Here is a 27,822-nt window from a genome sequence, read left to right on the forward strand (position 1 = left end):
GTGTCAAACTTGCTCGGATTTTGCGAAGTGGTTTGCATCGCGACGTAAACCTGTTTAGGTGACTTAGGATATTTAGGTTTGCTCGCACGCTTCTTCACTTTAAAACACCCCATAACCGTTGCTATAAACGTGAAACAAGTTAGGTGAGGCCACCTAAGTATATAGACAAGCAAAGAACTGTTGCAGAAATCTAATGTATTCCACTTCTCTGCTAGTTTTGAACTTTAGGAAACAACACGGTTCCGAATGCGTTGCCTTCTTGCACATCTTCTCTCACCATGGTCACTTAGCGAAAAATAAAGAAACACCTCTATAATTGCTGTTGCGCGGGGCGTCACAAGGTGTAGATACCATCGCCCAGTAAACCAGTCATACGCAACAATCGCGGCATATACCAAAATTTAGTATACGCTAACAGTTTATATTAGCTAAATTTAGCGAGTTTTGAAGGCGCATAAACGGTTGCTCACGTGTGTACGCGAGAGCAGATGACGGAGCACTTCGTGCATAAAAGCGTTGTGAGCACACGCGCTAAAGCTTCCTACACAGTGTCGTCATTGTTCAACTACGAAACAAAAAGTCTTTCATAAAAAGTTTTTCAAAACAAAAAACCGATACTAAACAGAAAGTCTTTCATATAAATAAGGCGATATCAAATTATTTAGTGAAAATAGATCAATCTTGGAGTGGCATCATGCTTTATCGTGTATCGTTTGCCCCGAAGGACGCTCGTCACAAACTTGGCTTCTTTAAGTACTCTCTTGCATATATTGAGAAACATTTCACACATAAACCCCGGAAAACATATTCTAGTTCGAAAACAACGCAAAAAAATTGGCAGGTCCCACGTACAGCGGGAATCGATGATATGCGAAGCACGAATGAAAAATGTAGGTATGTCACTTTAAAATCAGCACAACCTTACGAGGTAGAGGTAAGTGATGGCGTACATGAATTCCGTGTCATTATTATCATGTTTGAATGTGTCGTTTACCTTTGTCATCTACTTACGTTCCGTGATACCAAATTTAGTATATGTGGAGCTAGCGAAATGGCCGCCAGCACGCTATCAGCGTGGTATATTGTCATGTTCTTACATGCCACGCGTGTCAGGATTATCATGTTTTCACTAGTCATATATTTCGCCATCCATTGACACCCCGTAACATCAAATTTAGTATATGTGGAGCTATAGCAAAACGACCACGAGCGCATCATGAAGGGCCCAATATACTCCAATGTAGCGTTTACGCGCGTGCCCAATGGGCCCAGCGACGGAACGTAAGCAAAGCGCGAGCCTTCTATAGTCTGACGCCAGGCGCGACCACCGTCCGTTGGTGCGGCCCGACGGCAACCCGCGCGAGATGCTGCATGCTGCATTTCCCTCCGATGCGTTACCCAGACAACACTGTGTCTCCTTCTTTTCATGACGGAGGGACGCCGGACGCGCTGAAACGCGCTGCGATGGCAGGACAGGCACCTGACGTGGAAACGCCGGCGTTGCCAGCGTTGCCACGCCAGGCGGATGGATGGATGAGTGAATAGATAGATAGATAGATAGATAGATAGATAGATAGATAGATAGATAGATAGATAGATAGATAGATAGATAGATAGATAGATAGATAGATAGATAGATAGATAGATAGATAGATAGATAGATAGATAGATAGATAGATAGATAGATAGATAGATAGATAGATAGATAGGTAGGTGGGTAGGTAGGTAGGTAGGTAGGTAGGTAGGTAGGTAGGTAGGTAGGTAGGTAGGTAGGTAGGTAGGTAGGTAGGTAGGTAGGTAGGTAGGTAGGTAGGTAGACACGCTCATAGTCGCCGAAGTTCGCTAAGAAATGCTTCCATTTAACAGCGTCCGCTAAATTGAAAGAAGGAGACATGGACGTGAGAGAACGTTGTGCGCGTCGTACAAAACTATACAGCCTTCTTAAGATTTCAACCGCGACGGTTCGTAGCAACAATCACTTCGGGTCAAACTTAGACCGAGTGGTGTCCTGGCAAGCCAAATGCGTGCTATGCTTAATACACGAATAAATCACGATAAACAATCAATTATTTTCGACAGAAAATAGTTCTAGGCACTATATATATATATATATATATATATATATATATATATATATATATATATATATATATATATATATATATAAGGAAAGAAGTGTTTACCTAAGGGCTCGTTTTTCCGTATTTTACACAATATTAATGAGATCTAACAGACAATAATGCCAAGGAAAGTATAGGGGAAGATATATATATATATATATATATATATATATATATATATATATATATATATATATATATATATACAACACATTTTTCTGCAGTTCTTTGTGGTATTACTCTCTCTTTCTCTCCGCTCCAACCTTCAATCTTCCTAATCTTGTTCCCATGTGTAGGGTAGCAAACCGGTTATCTCGAGCTGGGGAACCTGCTTGCCTTTTCTTCGCACCTAATTATTCCCTCTCTCAAATAAAGATAAAGATAATGTATTTAAAGATATAGACCGTGTTGTATGCCCATCAGCATCAAAGAACTTTGTTGTTTGCCCCAACAATTTTGATTTAGTTAGGTTTATTTCAGTCGAAGTATTTCTTTCTGCGCGCTGCAGCACTATAGAAATGCATGAAAAGAATGCGTTGTGATTAGTGTCAAAAATACACACAATGTTCCTTTTCAAAATAGAATAAGGTGCCTCATTCGCCCGTGTGTTGGCAGCTTGAAAAGAAGACACAATGGGCTATTTCTAGAGGGACTGCGAAATACATTAAGCAGAACTAGAAATGATGACACACACGACGTGACTGCGGAGAGCTGTAAAGAAAGTACCTAGTGCTCGTAACAATGTATGATTGTCGTTAAAAATACCGCGTAGCTTAAAGCTTTGCTATTCAAGAATCGTTGCTAACTAGGACATCATTTTGCGCCTTTTACGCTCTTTGTAGTTGCCACAACGATATCTTTATTAATATAGTCTTCAAGTCTAAGACAGACAATGATAAATCAGCTCTCTGTACTTTTACATGAAGATAGTTATGTCACTTTGATAAAGGGCACGTCGTTTGAGGTCTGAACGTACCCGGCAGGCAGCGATAATGCCAGAGATGGCATGAGAGATACGTGTCACTAAACACAGCAAAATATTTCTGCTCCGGATGTTACTAAAGGGACTGCACTCGAGGCTATTACGATGCCGCAATTCCCCCTCCCATCTCGTCATCTTCGTTGGATTTCTCTTTTTACTACTACGTTCACTTCCTCTAGTGTAGTGTAGCTTCCTCTCCCTCTTTCTTCGTCTCTGGCCTCTCCCCTCAAACCGGCCAACGCGCGAACCCATCGCTTCACCCTGTCGTCCACCTAGTGGTTGGTTCGTTGTCTGGGCTGCCTCGTGCTGCGCTGCGCGGCCAACACCAATAGGTGTTGGTTTTGCTGAGAAGCATTCAGCCAACACCTCTTATGTACTTGATTCAGCTTGGTGCAAACAGACGGTGAAACCAACTGGACGCAACTTCACGCTTCTCTCGAACGACTACACTAACGGAGCGAGAGATGCGTTCTGCGTTCCGCTACTCGCACGATCGTTGTCTTACCGCAGGTCTTACCGGGGTGTGTCTTACGCTGGTCTTACCGATCGTTGTCCTACGCAGGTCTTACCGGGGTGCGTTTTAGCACTCAACTAAATGTTTCAAACGATTGTGATGCGTGAGACGACGTTTACAGCGAAATAGAAAAAAAATAAAGAAAGAGAGAAATTTTGAAGCAGAAACAGTTTTTCGCGAGTTGATATTCAAACCCACGAACACATGCACCATCCAAAGGCGGGCCACTAGTATCGTACAGTGTAGCAATGGGGTGGGAAAGAGATTGGTTGTTATGTGGAGTTTAACGTCCTCAAACCACCGTATGGTTATAAAAGACGCCGTAGTGGAGGGCTCCGGAAATTTAGACCACCTAAGGTTCTTTACCGTACACTTAAATCTGAGCACACGGGTGTACAGCATTTTCGCCTCCATCGAAAATGCAGCTACTGCAGCTGGGATTCGATCCCGCGATTTGCGGGCCGGCAGCCGAGTACCTTAGCCACTAGACCACTGCGGCGGGGCTGGGGTGGGAAAGAGAAGTGAGAGAGAGGAATACAAGTGTGAGAGTGAGGAGAAAAAGGAAGAGAGAAGAAAGTAGAACAGATTAGAAAAGAAAAGAGAACAAAAGTAAGAAAAAACAAGTTCGAGAAAATGAGAGAACCAGTGAAATAAAAAGATGTGGAGAGTGAGAGAAAAAGGAAGCGATAAACACAGGGATAGGGAAGAATAAGTGTAAGTTCAAGAGAGAGAGGCCAGGAGAGAGAAATAAAAACAGAGAGATATATACATAAAGATAGGAGGGTGAGAAACGGGAGAACGCGGGCAGCTCCTCTTCCACCTCAGTCTTCACACACCAGTAGTGCGGGGCTACCATACTTCTTTTTGCTTTTTCAGGGCGAAACAAATGAAGCCAGGTTTTCGCCTGTGCCATTGACTTTTGAGCATCCCCAGATAGGGTGGGTGGCGTTGAAGCCCTTTATAATTATCTGTGGACGCGGTACGCTTGCAAGTATGTGATCCAGTCTTTTCCGATCAAAACGAGCTGAAGGGAATAAGTAAACAAACACCAATGAGAATTCGAGGGTTATTTCACTTCACAGTCAGACAAACATTCTGATTTTCATCATGAGGTGGCACAGGTTGGCTGATTTCCCTTTCTCAGTGCGGGGCAGCAAACCAGATGCTTGCTTTCTGGTTAAACTCCCTGTCTTTCTTCATGCCATACCTCCCTTTCTCTCTCTTCAAATCGATATCGCTACTATTACTGGTGCATACCCAGGACAATATTCCCTGCATACTTCTTGATCTTCAAGGTAAGTGTCGGCAAAAAACCTTCAGAGAAACATTCAGCGTGGCACGTTAGCGAAAACGAACAGCGTCTCGAGTTCAGTCTTTCGTGCCGCCACCGCCAGTGGCACTGGCTGCATCCGTTCACGCCAAGAGCGCGTGCGTAACAGAGCGGTGACTGCGTTTGCGACTGTGTTCTGTCTTCAAGTGCAGCATGCGGGCTTCCTGTCGCCGCGTGTACTCAAAGCATTCTTCTTCTTCTTCTTCTTCTTCTTCTTCTTCTTCTTCTTCTTCTTCTTCTTCTTCTTCTTCTTCTTCTTCTTCTTCTTCTTCTTCTTCTTCTTCTTCTTTCCTTCTTCTTCTTCTTCTTCTTCTTCTTCTTCTTCTTCTTCTTCTTCTTCTTCTTCTTCTTCTTTTTCTTTTACTTCTTCTTCTTCTTCTTCTTCTGCTTTTTCTTCTTTTACTTCTGCTTCTTCTTCTGCTTCTTCTTCTTCAGCTTCTTCTTCTTCTTCTTCAGCTTCTTCTTCTTCTTCTTCTTCTTCTTCTTCTTCTTCTTCTTCTTCTTCTTCTTCTTCTTCTTCTTCTTCTTCTTCTTCTTCTTCTTCTTCTTACTTCTTCTTCTTCTTCTTCTTCTTCTTCTGCTTTTTCTTCTTTTACTTCTTCTTCTTCTTCTTCTTCTTCTTCTTCTTCTTCTTCTTCTTCTTCTTCTTCTTCTTCTTCTTCTTCTTCTTCTTCTTCTTCTTCTTCTTCTTTTCCTTCTTCTTCTTCTTCTTCTTCTTCTTCTTCTTCTTCTTCTTCTTCTTCTTCTTCTTCTTCTTCTTCTTCTTCTTCTTCTTCTTCTTCTTCTTCTGCTTCTGCTTTTTCTTCTTTTACTTCTTCTTCTTCTTCTGCTTTTTCTTCTTTTACTTCTTCTTCTTCTCCTCCTCAATCGATATATTGGTCCTTAACCAAACACGTAGCGCGCTTTTCCACTGAATCAAACGCATAGCAAGCTTTCTGCACCTCACCTGGTATTGCACGGACGCCGCCGACGGCAAATATTTCAGTTTGATGATGCATCTAGGGTTTTCGCCTCACTGAGTTAAATTTCTGTGAATCAATACTCTCGTTCTTTTCCAAGGCAAGAAAAACTAAGCTAATGCACCACAAATTTGATTTGACCGCCCTTTACCGCCACAAATAGTTTTCTCCAAATGTCTCATATTGCCCAACACGAAGATTTCTTAATCTAGCTCGATTTTCACGTTGCTACTGAAAGAGTGTTGTTGTGGTGAATTCAGAGATGCCGTGCATTAAAATGCATTAAAAACCAAAGAAATAAAAAGACGGACACTAAAGGATAGACATTCATATATCTTCCATAGACTTTCTTTATAAATGGCCATTTTGTATACGTGAGACTGTGGTACCATTGTTAACAACATTCACCTTGACGCTGACTGATGTTTCCATGGGGCGCCGATGTTTTTTATACGAGTACTAAAATCAGATGTCTTAAATGAGACCTGTTCATATTACACACAGTACCACATTGAATAATTAAATACTCCTCTGAACTCCAACCTTCTGTTGTGCTGCCCCTATTTTTCATTGGCGCTGCAATTGCCAGACAATATCATGCGACGCGGTGCAACGCTGCATGCATCGGCTTTGTTCAACTGTTCACCAACTCCTACGTAGCTGTCTGATTGGAATGACTGATAAATGCTAGTGTGAAGGCATCATCGATCACCGCCTGCGCCAATGTTCCTCTTCGGCAAACGACACCTTATTGTCTCTTCTGCCTTCCACATCTATACTCACTCATTCAAGTTTCGCGGAACAGAACATTGAGGCCCCTGCCCTCACAATTGATATATTGCTGAAGCTATGTAAACGCTTTCTTAGAAGCGCATGTAAACTGTACGGATACATCTCTGCATATGTTAATTTCCAGCAAGCGCCATCGTATATTCTCATATGCTTATCATCATCCTCCGTCGTGGATCTGCTTGTACAGAGGCGATTGGGAAGAGTGTTCGAACGTGTCCGCTTGGATTTGTCATTTGTTCAGCAAACATTGGTGCACACTGTGTCTGATATGCGTAGACGGGCTAACCAATCACGCACAGGCCATGCTTTTGTCACTGACATCACCGTGAAAAGATAGTGCTGATTAAAGTTGTGTACAGCAGCGCCGACAGCGTGAACGCCCTACGACTATCCCGACACTTGCCACCGCACTATTAAAACAAAAAGAAAAGCGCCGCGCTTATGTACCAAGCTAAAGTCAATGGAAACCAGACGCGACAGGTCTACTCTGAAGTGTGGCTGAATGGCCCCATTGTTTCGGTAAGCTATTGAAGGAACGAGCGTTTGTGATACGTTAGAAGAAAAAAACAAGAAATACACGTGGGCATTCACATTCAAAGTGCAAATAAAACAAATCAAGAATAAAATCATAGGCACTAAGGCACACTGTAAATACGGTCTGTTGTAGGAGCACAATGCACAAAGCATGACATTTGGACATCAGATAAGCCCTCGGACGAAAACAAGAGACGCCCTGGTCATTCAGGCGAGAAAAAACTAAACTCCCGCCCACGCTCGTTTTCGCGCATGCGCCGACTGTGACATATATTCAACCTATTCGGAACCTGCAGGTATACAGTGCGAGAGATCTACCGCACACACGTGGTAATATCCTCTAAAACGGCGTGAATGACGTTATTTCATTCTTAGCCTAAACGAAAAATGCCAGAGCTCTAAGGGCATCTCACAAATGTGGACACGTTTGTGCTTCGATATCTCGCAGGTTCTCGGATGCTTTTTTTTTTACTCTCGTGCGTCACTCTTTGTTTGCCTGCAAAGATATGTGTGCACAGTTTATGTACTTGACAGCTGTAAAAGAAAAAAAATGTCACGGATTTATTTATTTCTTTCAAGCCACGTCGAAGTGCTATTTCGTATATCGTCGTATATAAATAAATAAATGAATTTCCTGTATGCCTCTCTCTCTCTACCTCTCACGCACACTTACCCTCCCACCCTTCCGCATTGTCTCCAAGGTGCACTACAGAGAATGAATCAATAAACCACACAGGGAGGCCCTTACAGCGTGGTGCTTTCCGTTTCACTGCGCGTTGGCGTATTATCGAGGAAGCTATAGATAAGTATATACAGCCTGTCCGCTTGACTAATTCTAAAAGCCCGCTCTACCATTTTGAAGGACACGAAATGAGCGTGCGTGGGCAGCGCTTTTCTTGCACCCATTGAAAGGAACTCTGCCTTGTCTTCGTGTTCCTGACAAGGTAATAGTTTGACGCGCAGTGCCTCTTTGTTCCTATTGTATTTGTTGCGAGATCAAAAATGTGAAGAAACCGAAGCCAACAGGCATACGCCTCGTTGAAGGGCGAACACAACTATAACGGTCTGAACATTCGTTTCGTGAGTTGGAATATGATTAAAGCTACGTGGTGCTTCCATAATACGGAGTTTTTTTGCCACTGCTCCAGTGACGCATTTCCGTCACGGATATGACATTGTAAAATATATGCTAACAGACTGCAAAAAAACTAGAAGAAAATGTTTTGTCGCTAGGCATCAAACCTACGACCTCTCGCTCCGTAGCACGCGGCATACATTGTCCAGAGCATACATTGTCCAGCCTGCTCACGGCGGTGTACTTATATGCATTATATACCACTGGTGGTCCTCGCGAGCACGTGCGCTGAAACGTGGCGGCCTCCTGCGGCGGCTGCAGTGATTATGCAGCTCACAATGCTCAAATCGTCATTGGCCGTGCATTTACGTGTATGGCGCAATCATTTCAGAATATGGCATCATCTGCAGAAAGAAAAAGGGCACGATTTCTAGCTGACTGTGAAAATTATTTATATATTCCAGCCCGCGTGCTGCTCTACAGAGTTTCACTCGTGTGTTCTTCGGAGCCTAATCTACAATCGACAGCGTTTCCTGGCCATGCTGTGAAGGTGTTGTGACACCGCTTTAAAGCTTGCCACACGTCCTTTAACGGTGTTCGTAGTTCGCGGATTTTAAAATTTTTGGCGGCAGCCGATTTGTGAGGCAACGAACGCATTTAATGAGACCATTCGATCATAACGAGTAAAACAAAGGGTGTTATGTGAAATAGCACTCGCTTTCTTTGCTTTTTCTTTCTTTGTACTATTCCGCAGCAAGCTGCGGAGTGGTACACAAAACACTGCAAATATCGCTACGCTGCACAGACACGCAGTTTAAAGGAAGCTGAGCAATTTCCGTTAATGCAAAGTTGATAGCAACATCTCCGAGATGGCGATGTAAGGGAAGAAAGGGAGAGAGAAAAAAAAGAAGGAAAGGCAGGAAGGTCAACCATACGCGCGTCCGGTTTGCTATCCTACACTGGGAGAAGGCGATTGAGAGATTAAGAGATGGGGAGATTGAAAAAGGGGATGGTACAAAAACACTGTTGCGTTCAATAGTTCTGAACGCAGGATCTCGGGCGCACCACGTCGCACTGTAGGTAGTCCAGTAATGGTGTCTACTGAAAGCTTGCAAGCGCTATATATATAGACTGAGCGTATGGTCATTTGAGCCTATAGAGCTGTCTATTCGCATTACTCGCATCATTATACTTCTCTCGCATTTCAATGTGAATTCGCTTTTCTTTTTTTGTCTATGGTAGAAACATATTCCAACCACGGTTTCGTTCACTCAGTGCTCCACGCCACCCACGCATGGTTCCCGCCTGCACGCGCACATGTCAGCGCGATATTTCAGTGCACGTCACGAGGCGCCCGTTAAACTAATGCCGCAGAATAATTCTATGGCCAGCCGCGAGGTCTAAGAGCAAGTGCAAACGCTCAGTATATCATGAAACCCTCACCCACTGCCCGCTCCTACTCTGACCTTCCTCCGGTAATATTCGTTAGTGACAGCGTATTCACTACTGACGAGCAGATTCCATTTGCCCATTCGTTTTAGCGCGTGTTCTTTTACAAAACGTGCCAAAAGCACGGTTCAGTTGTGAGACACTGGTTACAGTGTAGGTAACTCAAAGTTCATTTTGGTCACTTGTTTTTTTTTTATGTTTCCTTAATATTATGCGGAGAGCTTCAACCTATAATTTCTCTTGAATGACATCTCTTCATGCGCGTAATAGCTTCGAAAGGGACGATGCGCGTTGCCTCAAGATACGACGAGTATCTGTTATCTGTTTCAAGAATCCTCTGGTCGTCTTCAACTATATACAGTGCGATGCTGGAGGCGTACGGCAAACAAACAAACAAACAAGCAGAAAACTCGGCCGTGAACCATAAGCTTGAACACGTAAGTAAGAAGTGCAAAAATGAGAAAAGAATATGTATCCACATATCTGCTTTATTGCCTAGTGGCGTGCGTCTGTCATGCTGTTACAAGAAAAAAAAAACAGAGGCGAAAACAAGGCCTCTTTCTTTTTCTTTTTAACAGCGGTGCTCTTTAAACTGGAGGTCAGGAAGATCTGGGAAGAAGAAGTCAGGGTGCGGAGGAGCAAAAGAGGATGATAAGAAAACATTCCACAGACTTGTATAATATGGTATAGTTAGTGTAGTATAGCTTTTGTGTAGTATAATATAGTACATAGCATGGAGAAGGGGAACGTCCCAAGCTCCGCGGTTGTGCGTGACTGCCTGGCTGTTTTAAAGCGTTAATAACGGGAGTATATGTAACAGCAACTGCTTAAGCAACATTACATTTTCACTCACGTGAAGCCTAATGCGAGGGGATACAACAAAATCGCAGTTTATCATTCGTCAAAACATTTGTTTGTTTTTTTGCAAGTCTCACACTATTGATACCTTTTCTAACACTATTTCACCCAATTAAAGGTCAGAAGCAAAAAACAAAAGACTACGCTGATTGCGTGACGACAATCATGATACTGGTGAGGAGAAGAAAAAGAAAGAATCACTAACGGAAGGAACCCTCACGAAGTGGTCGAATTTAACGCGCGAGTCACACGACATACTCCCAGAGATAACAATACTTAGCTGCGCGTGCGAACGAAGCCGCTACGCTGGTTTAACGTGTACATAAGACGTCTATTCAGTCGATTTGCATGTGTAGTTTGCTTTGCAAGACGCAGCCACATCTGTGAGACAGGTACCACGAAGAGAGAACGCCGTTTACGTTCGTACTTATGCCTAGGTGCTTCGTCAAATAAGGCTAATTAATGACCATCTTCACGACAACTGCATCACGCCATGCACTTTCTATTTCTAAGATCGGGGAACTCCCGATGACAAATGCCAAGGTGCCGCTAAGCTTGGATTCTGCATGCTGCTTTCATGCGCTTTCGTAACAAACTTCGCGGAGCGAGACGGATTAGTGTATACGGCGGCTCACTTGCACTTCGACATTGTTCAGCCGTTCCTGTACATAGAAGCAATGAATGTGCTTAGCAGTTTCGCGTAAAATCACTGAATGAAGGGGCAGCGTCAAAGGAACTAACTGCCAATGAATGAATCCTGCATGACAAAGGGGAAGCTGATATTTATATTATTATACTGGTCTGCGCACACCGATTTCAAGAATGGCTCAAGCGTATTGAGACGGAATTCACTTACCAACCACAACGCTGACGCGGTGTCGCTGTATGACTTCCTATATTTACAGTCACTCCTTGGAACTTCTATTGAAAAGCAGCCTATATGCGGAGGTCTTTCACGCGTGCTGCGCAGTCGTGTGGTTTCACTACAATGCTATATTGGTGTGTAAGTTCTTGCACGTATTGAAGTCTGACCCTTAGTCGCCGTTTCACAACAGCTTTACGCTACTCTTCCCGTCACTCTGTTGCTTAACAAAGGTCTATTACTATCGCAACAGTTTACATTCTCATATTTTGGACCACGCCCTTCTCGACTTTGAAAAAAAAAAGTGACGCGTTCCATCACTGTCAGAGCCAGTCCTACGCAGGTTTTTTTTTTTTTTTCGGGCCATCTCAAACCGTTGCGAGGGCACTCATGGTATCAGCGTATAAAGCTGCAAATGTTTCTACTTTAGCCGTATATAAAGCCGGCTTCCCCTTTGAAATTAAAGCAATTATGCAAGTTCACTTATTCTTTATATGCACAAAAAACTTGTATTACAATAGGCACGCGTGTTGTGCAATGTAGAATAATTCAAATTGTTGTTACTAAAAAGAAAGATTTAGAAGTTTCACCTATTCGCGACGGACTTCTGGGCATTTTAAATTAGCGTCATTGTTGAGTCAGCGTTTTTGAGTTAAAACACGCTTGTGTCGAAAGCGGAAGTGTTCAAAATTAATCTTCCCGGCCGGCGAGCACAGTGCGGATAATGCGCAATATCATAATGTGGCAATTCAGAAAGCTTAGAGGGCCTCTTAGAGTAACTGCATTCGCCTATGATGACTCGAAGGGAAAGCCACCGTCTCCTTTTCAAACGATCTATTGATGTATACCGTCGTCCACCTTCGAAATCCTTCTGAATCTAACGTAGTTTTGCACTGCCTCAAAGACCAGAGGCATTTCAGGCTTTCTGCACTTCATCTAGTTCTGGAGTGCCTCAGTGATCAGCCCAGCCAGGGGCAATGTCATGTTCTTACGTCATCACGTGATGTCACAAATTTTGCAAGCAGTGTCATCATGATGACGTCATCAAGTGATGCTTATTCTGCATCACTCGTCCCAACGTTGACTACGTCGGACGATGAATCTCACCTTTCTCACGTTTCTAACGTTTGATGAGGCATCTAAGGATTTCGCCTCGAAAGAAGCATGCATGGACTAGAACGATGCCTGTCTCTGAAGCACTCACGCAGCACTCGTCTTTCCACAATTTATTTGACGTCATACCTCCATTCTTTATGACAATATTGTTTGTACAATTTCGGTTGCTGCTTCAAATTGGCTTCCTTTTATTGTGGTAACGAAGTATAAAAGCGAAAAATGATCACGAATGGACGCAAGGCAAATGTGAATGAAGCGCACCTTTGAGAGTTCCTCTTTCACATCTGGTGCACCGCGACTCTCGTATGCAGACAGTATATATGCGTTCAAGCCCGGAAATTAGCTGTCCTATCGAGACGTGGCCGCTTTTACTTATCAGCGAAGCGCTTTGAATGGAGCACCCGCGCACAAGCCCTTTTTTTCTCAAACAGCCTGGTTTCAGTCACATCAACTCCCCCTCCTCTTTTTTTTTCTTTTCGCTGACAAGAAAAGACAGAGAGAGAGAGAGAGGGAGAAAGAGAGCAGCCATACATCTTCAACCACAAACAGCTTTCTCTGATCACTGACGGAAAAGTCACTTCATTCTTTTGAAACATTGGGAACTTGAGCCGAGTCATTCATTCACTTTGTCTAACACATCACGCTATCAATGCGTTCTGAAGAACAATGCGAGACCTTATTCGTTCGACGCATACACCAGACGGTACGTGACATTTGCGGTGCGCACCGAGGGGAGCTCGACAATTCAAGAAGACAGCGAATCCACGCTCGTCTTCGTTTGAGAGAACGAAAGAGGAAAAAAATACAAAGTAGAAACGAACAGTTGGCGCAAATGTTGCTACGATGACGTCAGTCGTTGTTCATATACCTGCTCGTTAGGGAGCAATAATACAAGTAAACAAGCCTACTTTTTGGTGCACGTACGATCCACGAGACAGAAAGGCCAAGAGAGGCACAGAGTAAAGAAATATCGTTTTTTATTCTTTTTTTTAACGTGGAAGCGCATGAGCACATCGCCTTGTGTAGACGGTCACGAATCGTTTTGCTGTATAAAAATGTGTGCGTCTGTACGTGTGTGCTCAGACCTGATTTGTGTGATGAAAAATTGCGCTATAGTGCGGAGTCAGCGCTTTTCGACACAGCCGCAGGTATACACATACGTGTATAAATCCGAGAGTGTCTCGTGTAATTTTTCTATTAGCCGATTCGTTCTATTGTTTCGTGCTTATGTTCGATCCCAAAGAGCAGCTTTCCTTCTTTTTCTTTTGAATGTCTCTACGAGCGTGCGCTGGGGCACTATACACTCGAGAGAAACAACGTAGTGCTCGAGAGCATCATTGACCTTATAGACACTTGTATTCAAGCGACTATACTCTTATACTAGCCGTTTCTCGGAAAACTTACTCACTCACAGCTCAGACAGTCTCGTACGGAACAAACCAATAGAGCTTCACAATAGCGCGCCCCGAATCCACCGCATGGCTTTGGAACGCGACACTATACGCGATCAATGCAATAGCTACGTCGTATGCCTTTAAACTCATACCCGCAGGCGCGTACGCATGTACTACATCATTGTGTTTCTGAACGTTCGGTTTTTTCAGCGTACCCCGACTGGTACTCGTTCCCACGCCTATCAGAGTTTTTGCATCACAATCTTTATTCCAGTTCTTGCACTCTCTTATTTTTTCTCTCTCTTTCCCTGTGCTCGTTCTCTTATTCATCAGAGTTATCGAATCTTCCGCCGGACAAATCGGCGCACGTGTCGTAGGAGCGAAGACGAAGAGGAGGAAGAGAGCGCATACCGACTCATGATGATGATAATTTTCTATTGTTTTCTCCATGACTGACGGGGCTTCTCCACGCCCAAACAGAACCGCTGTTGCAAAGAAGTCTTCACCTCGGAGAGACAGGCTGAGAGAAATTGCGGGCAGCAACTCTATCGCTTTATTCCAGGCAGCCTTCTTCAACTCGAACAATCGTCGTATTTATCAGACTGCTCTGCCAAAGACTGCTCTGCCAAAGCGTTTCAAGACTGCTCTGCCAAAGCGTTTTTTTTTTTCTGAAAGTAAAACGCTAGGTCATGCACCTTTTATACAGTTAACAGCGGCACAACGAGCGTATACATTTTTCATTGACAAAAAGCGCTAAATTTCTGCAGGCAGGGACCTGATGGGACACCTTCGATCGTCTCAAAAGTGCAGACTTACGCTCGAGGGATTCTCATCCTCCACTCCTTTGCTTTATATTCGATGAAATTATAGATAATAAAGAATTAAGCGATCAAATGATAATTGTGATTACGAAGCGATAGATTTCGCTGGCAAGACTCGCAGATTAGTTATGTTGGTGATCAGGTCTTCGGGTCATCTGACATAGGTATACCTTCCGCGATTCGTTCCGTCAACTCCGTATTGAATACGTGCATATTCAGTTATCCTTGTTACAAGAAAACTGCGATTTGATTTCAGCGGAAACCATCGCAGGCGCTCAGCACAAACTGTTGCCGCATGTTGTTCTGTTTTCCAGGGAGACTCCGTAAGCAGTGACTGGCTATAATTATGTTGCTATAATAGTAACTTGAGATTCATCGACGAGCCACAGAGGCCCAGGAAATCAACAAGTGCGCTGACGCCACAAGCTTCGTCGCGTAGCTAAATATTCCGTGTTTCAACATGTAGCTCTTTAACATGAAAGTAAATGGAACACTTTTTATAAGAACAAACATTTCTGGGTATGTTCATCCATGTCAACAAGTAATTCAACACATGACACAGTAGACACGCGCATTCATACGTCCTACACACGCAACCTACAGCCCATGTATATGCATCAGCGACGGCATTAACTTCTTTTACCGCCTCATACACATTGGCATCTTCAACTTTCCGGACGCGCCCCGAAAGTACCTGCCAGCGTGAAGGACTTCTTCACGTGTTCTTTCCACTAGGTTTTTAAATGCGAATGAATTTCTTAGTCCAGCTATGTCAGGCATCCGGCGTTGTCCACGGTGGTGCCCGCGCACCAGCATGTTATATCTCCGCTCTCGCCACTTTTGCCATAGCATCAGCTGAGGGCGTCAGCGCTTATCCTCGCCCCTAGTAACCGGAGCGTGTGGTGCGAGAGAGGGTAGGTAAAATGCTTCGCCACTCCTTATCTCGCTGTTCGGTCTCTCTCATCCCTGTGCCCCACTCTCCCGTCCGCTCGCGCCTCACCAGCTTCACTCTCGACTGTTCGCTGGCTGGGTGCCTCTCAAGAACACCCGGAAATGTGTGCTCGAGACGCCGCTGTGAAACACTAAACCGCCGAGCTGAGAACGCTGGCTCCCCGCTCTACCGTCCGCTCGCTCCTCACTATCGACCGTTCACTGGTTGGGCGCCTCTCAAGGCGATGGCAGAAGTCTGTGAAGGCCAATGTCTGACGGCATCAGTACCCTCCTTCGGCGCAAGAAACGCATTCGAATTTCCTCCCGATTCCCTTCAAAGAGGCTGGGGCATTTTTTTATCCACCGTTATATGGCGAGTTGCAACCCAAGAACACATACAAGTTCCAGCCCCAGAATTTAAGCGCGCCTGACATTCATCTGTTTAAGAAAGTTGTGCCAAGTTATTTCGTTGCAATCATTACTGCGTCGCTGCTAATCTAATGCTACGCACATTAGTGAACAAATTTTCATCGTGCCTAATTAAAGTACAAATTATTACGTTTGCCTGAGTATGATGTCTAATCCTTGCTGAAATTTCCCAGAAAATCCAAATTTTTCGACCAAAAACGAGCAACACGAACATGTACGCAGAAATCACCTACTTGATGTACATCTAAGAAAATTGACGTCACAGAAATAATCAAATTTGATTAGGTGGAGAATCTACCCAGGTTTTTCCCGGATCAGCAGCGGCGGCTCTAGGGGCTGTCCCATTCATTTTTACTTTTAGGTTAAAACTGACCAGACTATACTTAAATTCACGCTGACAGTTTCTGGCTTGGCTATCATGCAATGAAGCTCATGCACAGCACCCCATTGAAGTGATGTCTTCTGACGTGCACCTAAGGTTTCCGTACAACAGTGCCCTTAACACGTGTTCAACCTTCCAAGTACCTTGCGAAACAACGCTACAAGACACCACTGTGAATGACTTTCTCCGCGCGCAAACCAACTAATTCATCGCACGATAAGGAGCGGCGCATACGTTTCGCAGTGCAGCCGGGAATTTGTTCTTCTTTTTGGTCGTATGCTTTTCGGGCTTCAGACATTCACTCGGCATCACATTTCTTTTTAGCACACCCTTCGATTCTTCTCTCCTCGTGTGTCGCACTTCAAGCTCAAGTCGAGGCATTCCGAGCGAATTAGTTCGTGTGTAGGATAAAGTTGACGTATACATATAGCGACAAAAATACAGTGAGTCCACCTCGGTGTAACTGCACATGTGACTAGGGTGCTCGGCTGCTGACCCGAAGGTCACGGGTTCGATTCCGGTCGTGGCGGTCACGTTTAATGGCGGCGAAATCATAGAGGCCCGTGTATGTGCGATGTCGGCACAAGTCGGCTAACTCGCTCATAAGTCGACTCATTCGAACTCACTCTGACTCAGATCGAGCCGTAAGTATGAGTCTGAGTGAGTCCGAGTGAGTCACATTTTCGTGAGTCAGAGTCCTGTTCCAGATAGTTTTCGTGAGTGTGAGTCCGAATTAGTCCGGCTAGGGAAAATATTCCCTAGCCGGGCTAGGGAAAAGTCCGAGCGAGTTCAAAGCTGAAAATATGTTTTATGGGTGAGTCTCAGTGAGCTCCACAAGTTTAGCCGACCTATGAGTGTCAGTGCACGTTAAACGACAACAGATGGTCGAAATTTCCGGAGCCCTCAACCTTATTGCCTCTCTTATAATCATATGGTTGCCTTGGGGCGTAAAACCACAGATAACAATGTTGTTATAACATTAAAAGCACAGCGAGTATTTCGCAGAATGAGATTAATGGTGTGAGGTGATGTTCCGTCGCGAGTCAATGCTCAAGCCGAGTGGCGTTGACGACTGTGCTACAAGCAGCTATCTCGTTTGTCGCGCATGTGCACAGCACGTGCGCTAAACACGTCACGTGCAATGCGAGAAACAAGGCTCTGGTTTGAAAAATCCTTGAACCGGGTGTGTTCCGGGAGCTATTGTTGACAAGTGGTCGAAACAATAGCTGTTTTTTTTTCAAGGCAGCAGATTCTTAAAGCCTTATAGTGCGCGTATGTGTACGTTTCATACATATATACTCCCTAAGCCAAAAAGGCGGAGGATGAGAGAGCAAATACGATAACGAGGAACGTGGGTGAGGGAGGGGGAGAAGGAAACATGCGTAGGTCTATACACAAGCTGGAGTACAGAAACACGTCAATAAGTGAAAGAAAACAGAGAAAGAAAAAACAAGCTCTGTACATGTGTGTCGGGGGGGGGGGGGGGGGTCCGCGCCAAGAGAATAGAAAAGGGGCGGAGGTACGATGTTCCACGTAATCATGCATGTCAAAACCGAGCTGCAGTTAGAAAAAAATAATTTCAAGGTTATCAGAACGGTTAGAAAATTCTTAGATACAATTGCTTCAGTCTTACTGGTTGCTCCTGTGTACCCGCCATATCAAAATCATTCGAGAGCTCCCTTTGAAATGATTATAAGTATTGACTGGACTTTGCTAAGCTGCTGAATAAGATATGTCTCTTGATTTTTTTTTCCTCTCAGGAACCAGAAGCTTCATTTAAATACTTAAAGTTCGAGCTCATCGAAGTGGTGGCTCTTCACATTCAAATACGGAGCCACATTCTTTTGGTACTTTCTTCACCGTGTCTGAGATTCCCGTTTATTTTAACATTACCAAGCTTTCCCGTTCCATCAATGTACTGTTTTTGACAAGAGAGAGAGGTTTATCATGAGAGAAAAGCTGAGAGATCGTCCCGCCGCGTTGGTCTAGTGGCTAAGGTACTCGGCTGCTGACCTGCAGGTCGCGCAATCGAATCCTGGCAGCGGAGGCTTCATTTCCGACGGAGGCGGAAATGCTGTAGGCCCGTGTGCTCAGATTTGGGTGCACGTTAAAGAACCTCAGATGGTCGAAATTTCCGGAGCCCTCCACTACGGTGTCTCTCATAATCATATGGTGGTTTTGGGACGTTAAACCCCACATATCATCATCGTTGTGAAGACACTGCATCTAAGTGTTCGTCCTGAGTCAATTTTGGGACCTGCTACTCAGCCTCAGGAAAGGGAAGGGGGTTCGAACATGTAGAAGACGGTTTGAATATTGTGCGCATGGTCCTGGATTTTAAGTGATGGACGCAATCACTCGCGACATTAAAAAAAAAATGTCACTTTCAAGACGTTTACAACTCTTAAGCCAGAGACGAAAACAAACAGCGTAAGGGCAGTAGAATGAGGGTATACCCTCTTTCCAGAATAACTGCGCATGTCACAAACGAGCGCAGGAACCACCCTCAGCAGCGCGTCAAAACAGACGGCGCCGGCCGATCTCGCGTCGCCATTCAAGGCTCGAACAACGGTCACTTCTCCAAAGCGAACACCACTTAAGCTCCACCACAAACGACGAACGCCGTGAGAGCGAACACCGGGAAACATCGAGAGGAGGAGGAAGAGGAGGAGGAGGAGGAAGGGAAGAGATGAAAGGCAGGGAGGTCAACCAGACGCACGTCCGGTTTGCTACCCTGCACTGGGGGAAGGGGTGAGGGGAGAGAATCTGCGAAGCTAACGCGGCTCCCACCTGCGCACGGCAGACTGCGCAGTAGAACATTGTAGAGAGATTAAGTCCGTTTCCTGGCCTTCGCTGTGCTATACAGACACGCGAGTGGTGTGGAATAATTGAGAACTCAACCGCGGCCTGATATAAGCGGCCGGCGACCGAGAGTCAAGGAGTTGATGAAGAAGCGGCCAAAGAATCATGTAATGGACCAGCAACGGAGGGAACGACAGTCACCGCTGGAGTATCCACGGGTGTTTTCCTCGACGAGCAAAATTCGACACGCATTCCAAGAACTTGTGGACAGGGCATGAGCGGTGAATATTTCAAGACGTTAAGTGTTCGGAAGATTGTGTAATGCATGACATTGCGTTTGCAGCGTGATTGTTTAGACTGTTCTCGTTGTCCTATAGATATCGTCAGTGTTATATATAGTGAACTGACTATACGAATGTGCGTGTGTATGCAAGGATTTTACTACCTCAACTATAAGAACATTTTGTTTCTGTTGTCAGCTTTTGGCTCTTACTCCGTATTTGGACCATAACCGGCGTTTGCTGGTACACTAAAGGGGCCTACCTTCAATGGTCCAAGATTTCGTGGTGCGCGTTTCGGGGGGCCAATACGTGGGTCTTTAGAATCTACCCACGAGAGCACCTTTCCCAATCACGCTACAAGTGACAGTTCATTAAAAGTGATGTACACAAAATCAACTACTCAGTATTACATAGGATCAAAACTATGAAGCTCCTGCGGAAATAATTTTACCGTTATACTACAGGTCCAAAACAAAACGAGCCAGCAAAATAGGGCTGCTGTAGTATATGCAGCCGCGGACGGCAGCGAAGTGGAGGAGGGAAGGAAAGGGAAGTGTGAGCTACCTCTGCACAACGATGTCCGTTTTCCCCGTGAGCTCATCATTCTGATGTCTATGTGTGGCCTATTTGTGCTTGCAAAAGTTGTAAAGATTTTTTTATCACCTGTTATTCATTTCATCGTATCACATTTTTCTAGCATGAAAAGTACCGTCCACGGTTAAAGGGAACACCACAATGAGCACCGTTCACATTGCCGACCCTCAAGTAGCATGTGGATACGGAAATATAGGGATGTTTATGCATACACGGCACTAGACTGCCAAATGGAGCCAGAACGGCCAATCACAAGAAGTCTCGTATAAAATCTAAGTCACTATGCTTCAAGTTGCAAGAGTGTGAAATACAAACATATGCTGCGCAGGCAGGTGTTCCCTTTACAGTGGACCTGACTGTATATGACGTATGACATGTGCGGTGTACTTTCGCCAGCTAATTAATAAACTGAGCGAATTTTCAGAAAATAACTTTTCGCTCTACCTCCAAAAGACTCACCAGGTCTCTCATGCATTCGCTGGAAGGCGAGTCAGCTTTTTTTCTTCTCAGTCAATGTATGGATCCTGCCCTGCGCTCGTTCGAGAGCTGTCTGCACCTATAACGTGGTTTCGCACTGCCTCCAGGATCAGAGGCACCTCGCCTTATTATATTGCATGTCCTCCGTGATTGGTCAACGTTTGACCAAGCCGCGCTGTCATGCGATGATGTCATCATGTGCAGCCTCGTGACGTCACGATGACGTCAGGTGGTTACCTCATCATGAGACACTTACTTTTTAATTTTTTTTTTCGCATCACTCCTGCTGGCGCCAAAGCTGCTGGGGGCCGACGCCGCGGGACAAGGACGGTCAATTTTCGCGTTTGATAAGGCATCTAACACTTTCGCTTAAACAACTCCCCTTTCTTGTGATATCCACCATTCAAGGCGGAATGACCTCGGTGGTAATGGCGAATGAGGGATAATAAATTCGAATAATAATACATTATGGTTAAGCATTGTTCTGGCTCTGACAAGCGCTAACTATATGCTGACAAACACCATAAAAAGCAAAAAGCCAGTATCAAGCTTAGCAACTACATATCAGAACGAGTTTATGATTTCATAACACTGGGGCACGAATACGGTAAACAAATCCACGTGTCTCCACGAAGTTAATGATGACGAGTGGGCGAAGTTGGGTCCTAAGATCCATGATGTATACGTGAAAGTCGCCGACTAGTATGAACGACGGACAGATGGCCGGACGTATACGCATGCACGAATGGATGGACGAACAAGTGGACGGACGCACGGACCGACAGACGGACCAACGGCCGCACGGATGGACGCACGGACGAACAGGCACACGCACGCACGGACAAATAGACGGACGGTCGGACGGACGAACATACGGGTGATGCATTGTGCTGCCATATAATTCATTATTGTACACATGAAGTCAGTTTTTTGCCCGGATGTTTTCGTTTTTCGTTATGCAGGTGTTCATGTATACTGTTGAGAGTGGTTCAAAGTGAATACGATGTTTAATTAGGGTCACTTAGGCTAAATAAATCAAATTATAAGAATGTATGTCCGTCCAATGTGCGTTCGGTACTATCCCTCTGGTGACAAACAAGTATAAAGACAAGTACAATATATATATATATATATATATATATATATATATATATATATATATATATATATATATATATATATATATATATATATACCTTGCCTTGGAAGGAAAGTGGAAATAATGAACGAATGGCAAGTTTTTAAATAGGTGGGAGGGGATGATATTTTGAAAGTCGTTCACGGTGAATTGCAAATAATATTCTTTTTGTAATGAAAGTAACGCACCGCCATTTACGGTGTCTCTAGAACCATCGCGTTTGGTTAATTAATGACCGATATGCGAGGTCAGACACTTCATTCGTTCGTAATTTGAGAAAGAACACCACGCGATGTTTCGTTGGCTGCCAAGTGGAACTGCGGCATGATCTGTAACTAACAGGCTGATTATGCTGCTCGGTCAGCTTTGCAAGGTGAATGGGAACCTATACCGCTTTCAAGGTCTGATGCTGCTGTCAAGGTTCAAATGGTCGCACAAGAAATTGCGCCCTCCAAACTGAATTGAGCAATTAACCAAAACTACGGGCAGCACCACTTGAATGCGTTGTCACGGTGTGAAAGACCAACCGGACTCCACCGAAAAGTGACTATTCTGCTATGCCGGGGACGGCTAAATGTGGCATTCATAAAACCATTCTCGTTTCGAATAGGGACGACCGACAACACTCTTCGCGGCGTCTATGGTATATGGAGGAGAGTTCGCAGTGTATCTTCTGCGACGGTCCTCGCACGAACGATGGCTCACAAGCGCTCTTGCTCGCCATGACCACAGACAGATGTCGCTGGAAGCTATCCTCGAATGTCGTCCCGAAAAGTAATCGATGAACATGCGCAGACACGACTGATTTGCACGAGCGACCGTATAGACTCATGGCGATGTCCAACACCGCACAAGACTGTCTGACTGTGACCGTGTGTTCTCTTTATTTAGTCTTCTTTTAATCTTCTTGATCCTTCCCTGTGCAGGGTAGCATGTCTGTTGTTCTAGAGTGGTAAAATCCCTCCTTTTCCTCTCGTTCTTGTTGCAAGCGGCAGGACTCTAACATATCGATTAATGAACTACTTAAATTAGTGTAGTTAGACGTCGATTGTCATGCCTAAAAGCGATCAATACTAAGCGAAATATACGTTAAAATCCAGTGTCCCTTACTTCCGTCCTTAAAATATCACTGCACTGCAGCTGATCTCTGAATTTTTCTTAAACAATAAGCTTTAAAGACTTGAAATTGTGTTGTAACACACGTGAAACACATTACAACGGTTGTATTGATTTAGAAGACCTTTATCGACTTCTAAGGTCTCTTCCCAATTGAACTTCTCGCCAAGATTCAATACCTCAGCCAGGGTTGACAGCCTCCGTAAGCATTAGCAGCTATCTCTCTTATTCGACGACATGTGTTGTACTATGTGAACTGAAAGTGAACTGGCTACAAAGTGTGCCGAGAATACAGCTCTTTAATGTGCCGAGAAATACCCCGTGTATGATTGTTTCATTTGCTAAGCTCTTGTTTCACGATGTTGATAAATGAGGAAAAGGAAAACGGAGAGACGGGGAGGTTAGTCAGTTGCTGATACGAATCCCATTTACGGCCGATACACGCAACATGTGCACTAAATTACATAAAGACATCCCGCGAAACGAATTTACATATTACAGGCATGAGCAAGTGACTTGGTTTGGTTTACGACGACAGTATTAACGAGATCAGATTACAACGAAAGGTGAGATAACCCCTCACCAGAAGGTACACGTATGCGTAGGCATACACACACGAACCACGTGCAAAACGTATCTTTTTCCGCGCAACCTTGCACAAACAACAAATTGCTGGTATCACGAGGAAATCACTCTTTTTGCTTGCAAGCTGAGCAGAATATTATCTACTCGCGATGCCAAGGAATTCTCATTAAAGCTCTATTGACCGGAGCTCTTAAAGCAGCTATACGTATAGTCTAATCAAATGTAGTCCTAAAGTTCAAATTGAAGAGTACTATAAAGCTACAGCAAACACAATGCCCAATTACCTCGCGAGAACCAAATCATGCTCGAAAATAGACATCGTGAAGATGAAGGACAGTACACGCTTCGCCCGCGATACACGTCACTTCGTGAACGTATAGAGTACATATAGGTTTGCAATAAAGCCACCACAACAGAGGCGTCTTCTCCTTATTCTTGTTTATTTGAACGCGTGTATATGACGCTTAACAGATGCATAAATAATCGTACACTTCTTCATGACGTATCACAGCTCATAATAAAATGCGAAGTTCAGCCGTGATTCCCGTTCACTATCTACTCCGATCTGTACAAATTACACGCGTCACAGCTCCGCTGAAGTCGCGCCCACCCAATAAGGTGACAGACAGCTTTCAAGGCGGCATCTGTATGCACGGCTGAGTGGATCCAACAAGCCGTTTGTCCTTTTCGAGCTACCAGTTCGTACAAAAAAAAGGGGGGGGGGGGGGAGTGGGGTCCAGGCAACAAACAAGGTAGTTTGTGAAGTCATGCGTCCGCGTGAGTTCCGCAATCGATCACTTAAACGCACGCACTTGGTCCATGATACAGCTCAATGAGAGCGGTAGCTTCGTTCACGTATAGTTAATATTGATACTTGTTCTGAAAGGGATCGAAGTGTTCCCAAAGCCTTTCTTCAACCTGCTTCTTCAGGTAAGTGATTAAGCTATTCGCGCGCCTCACGAGGTCTGGAAAGAAGAAGCGCCTACCTCAAGCCGGGCGTCGTGCGGTTTGGGCCTGGCCAGAGACGAATAGAGGCCGAGAAGATGGGCGGCCGCCGACGGAACCGTGGACATGGACTGCGGATCGTCGAGTAGGGAGCCCGCTGCAGCCGCGGCAGCAGCTGCCGCAGCCATGGCCGCGTGTCCCGCGTAGCCCGGAGGCAGACCGGACTCGACCGACTTGAGGAACGGATTGAGCGCGAACAGCGATGATGACGTGGAGACGGGTGGAACTGGCGGCGCGGGCCCCAGGTGCTGCCGGCAGTTGGGATCAGCCGCGCCTCCGGCGTACGGCGAGCCGCAGCCGCACGGCATCAGGTACGACAGTCCAGCTGCCGAGTAGAACGACGCTGCTGCAGCGGCTGCGGCGGCCGACGACGTGGGAACGTACGGCGACGCGTACGAGGGCGGCAGGAACGCCTTGAACGCGGGGGACGCCGCAGGCTCCGACGTTGGTGTCGTAGACGCCGAGGATGCCGGGGGTGACGACGAGGAGGTGGGCGCCAACAGTGAGGACGGAGAACTCAGCTTGCGGCCACCGGAGCTGATGACAACGTCATCGCACGATGACGGCCGGTTGTTGTTCTCTTCCGCGTGGCACGACCTCGGTGAGATGGAGTGCGCTTGCGACGGTGACGGAGACGGCGAAGGCTGTTGCTGGTGCAGCGAGGCGACAGCGGCTGGGTGCTGCGGAAAAGGAATGGCAATCCGAGGATGCGGTGAGAAAAGAGATCGGGGCAGGCCTGCCGCGAGGCCCAGGTAGTCCCCCGGACCCGGGATGTACGGCAGAGCGAAAGGGAACCTGTGGTGGTGCGCGTCCTTCTTCAGCATGCTCTTGGGCTTCCGACGCGGCTTGTACTTATAGTCCGGGTGCTCCTTCATGTGCAGTGCCCTGAGTCGCTTGGCCTCCTCGATGAAGGGCCGCTTGTCAGACTCGGACAGATGCTTCCACTCGGTGCCCAGTCGCTTGGATATCTCCGAGTTGTGCATCTTGGGATTCTCCAGCGCGATCTTGCGTCTCTGGGCACGCGACCACACCATGAAGGCGTTCATAGGACGCTTGACGTGCGAGTCGGCGGACGACGAAGAGGACGACGACGAAGAAGGTGCCGACGTGAGCGGCGCCGGACGGAGCGGAGAGGGGCCCCCTCCACCGGGGGTCGGCGGAATAGATGACCGCGCACCCAGGTCGCCTATGTGACCACGGTCCAAGAGGGACAACGGGATGCCGTGTGGCGCACCGGAGTCTCTAGGCGTCGCAGGCGGTGGCAGGGCTCCGTACGGGAAACGATAGTCGAATCCCGCGAACGGAAACGCGGCTGACACGACGGAGGCAGGATAGGACGCAATCTTGATGCCTTGCACGGGGGCTCCCGCAATGCGGGATCCGCGCACACCACAGGAGCAAATTAGCCAACACACAACACGGCGGTCTCGGAGCAGGAGCGCCCCAGCCTCGTAGTCCTCGGTTCGAGGCCGTGGGCGCGCGACGCAGGGGTTGTCTAGACGAACGGCTCCGAGGCTACGTCAGGCGGCGGGGCCGTTGAACCACGGCTGAGTCACTGTCGTCGACCTAGCCGGTGGACAACCGACGCAGAAGTCCATGCCAGGGTTGGGCAGAAACGCGTTGACGGAGGCAGTTGTAGGGATCCTCTGCGGTGCACACGGAAAGCGTAAGCACGATGAGAGTGCCGCTGGCTCGAGGAGAAGTGGCGAACGAGTCAAGAGCAAACCGGCACGCGACTAGCGTCGGCGCAACGTCCACAGACCGGAGACAGCGGACGACGTGTGCGACTAGTCGACATAGCGGCGTCACTCCAAAGCCAAAGCAGCAGGGTGAGAAAGAAGAAAGGGTCGTGGGGAAGAGGAAGGCACTCCCGCGACGCGCGCAGCGCTCGTGCCGCTTCTACCACAGCCGCCGCCGACGCCGCCGGCTGCTGCTGCAGCCACCGACGAAACAAGCCAGAGATCCCCGTGTGACGAGGAGCAATGAAAAGAGCGGGAGAAAAGAAATGAAATACAAAAGCCACGCGTCACCGACGGCGGCGAAAACAAACGCGGAATCCGGCGAGATTCGCGTTGCTCTCTCTCTCACCGCACGCACCGCGCGCGCAGATTGATTCTCTTGGAGCGTCGCTTTGTTATTGGCCTGTTCAACCGTCGGGAGCCGGTCGCGTCTGACGTCACAGGGTCGGCGGGGCCAATCATGTCGAGTGGCTCAAAGGGCGGGATTGAAGGCGCCGCCACACAATGCCATTGGGTTTTTCAGGAGAGGGAGCAAATATAAGAAGGAGAACCGGCAATGAAGGAGGACGAAAAAAAAAAAAAATAAACGCACCGCGCGTTCTGGCGTTCGCGAACGATCGGCGCGAAGAGGCGCGCGTGCCACTTGACTGCACTACCTCGCCGCGCGGTCTTCAAGTGAAACTGTTGCATCGAAAGTTTCGTTGGCTTTTTTCCTTGTGTAGACGACACTCTCAGACAGCTGGCACATCAAAACATGAGGCACTGTTAGGTGGCAGTATGTGCGGGCGGTATAAATTCAATTCAAGTTAAACCCTCTTCGTAAGATAAGCCTCCAAGTTTCTGCTCCGTAGGCCAGTACCGGCAAGATGCAGCTGTTATATATGTTCCTCTTGAGGGATGGTGGCAGACTACCATTTATGCTTTGAGAATGCTTGCGGAACGTGCTCCAACCAATTCTGATTCATTCAGTTATTTCACTCTCATGCTTCGGCTTCATGGTTACTCTATGTTCTGAGCAGACGTATCCTTTAGAACTTTCTGTGCCTCGTACCAATAGAAAAGCGCTGTTTTCTACTGAGACCAGTGTCACATGGTATTTTTGTTTCATGTATATTAAATTTAAGACCATTCTCCTGCTTGCCGTGTCCAGTCCAGCTATGAGCGAGTCGCAGGTTACTAACGTGCTCACCAATAACTCTTATACATAATTCTTCGAAATCTGGAGCCCTAAAAATCTTCCGTAAGCAGGTGGCGAGTAGCGGGAGGAATCGTATTAACCTGCCATACACAGTTATTTACTCGAATTCTGCCGCTTTCTTGGAGGAGGGTTGTGTGGCTATGGTGGCTGTGGTTCCGCTGAAGATCTCTTCAAGTACGTTTATATTATATGCTTCATCGATACCCTCATTACGCAGAGATTGCATGATTGCTGATATTTTCGTCCACTCATATGCCGCCTCGTAATCTAGGAAGGTTGGTTGTATTCCGTGCATTTATCTATGACCTGATTGACAATATAAATAGGGTATGTTGCTGAG

General features: G+C 46.2%; 1 protein-coding gene across 1 annotated transcript in view; it reads right to left on the minus strand.

Moving 5' to 3' along the window:
• LOC142805085 (uncharacterized) overlaps window positions 1–26,294 on the minus strand; it is a 48,414-nt gene extending 22,120 nt beyond the window's left edge. The window contains exon 1 of the mRNA XM_075891157.1: window positions 24,527–26,294. Within this exon, the coding sequence (XP_075747272.1) occupies window positions 24,527–25,591 (1,065 nt within the window). The 5' untranslated portion in view covers window positions 25,592–26,294. The remainder of the gene's footprint in view (window positions 1–24,526) is intronic.
• Window positions 26,295–27,822: the final 1,528 nt, after the last annotated feature.

Source organism: Rhipicephalus microplus, chromosome 1 (assembly GCF_043290135.1).
Source record: "Rhipicephalus microplus isolate Deutch F79 chromosome 1, USDA_Rmic, whole genome shotgun sequence".
NCBI classification, from domain to species: Eukaryota; Metazoa; Arthropoda; class Arachnida; order Ixodida; family Ixodidae; genus Rhipicephalus; species Rhipicephalus microplus.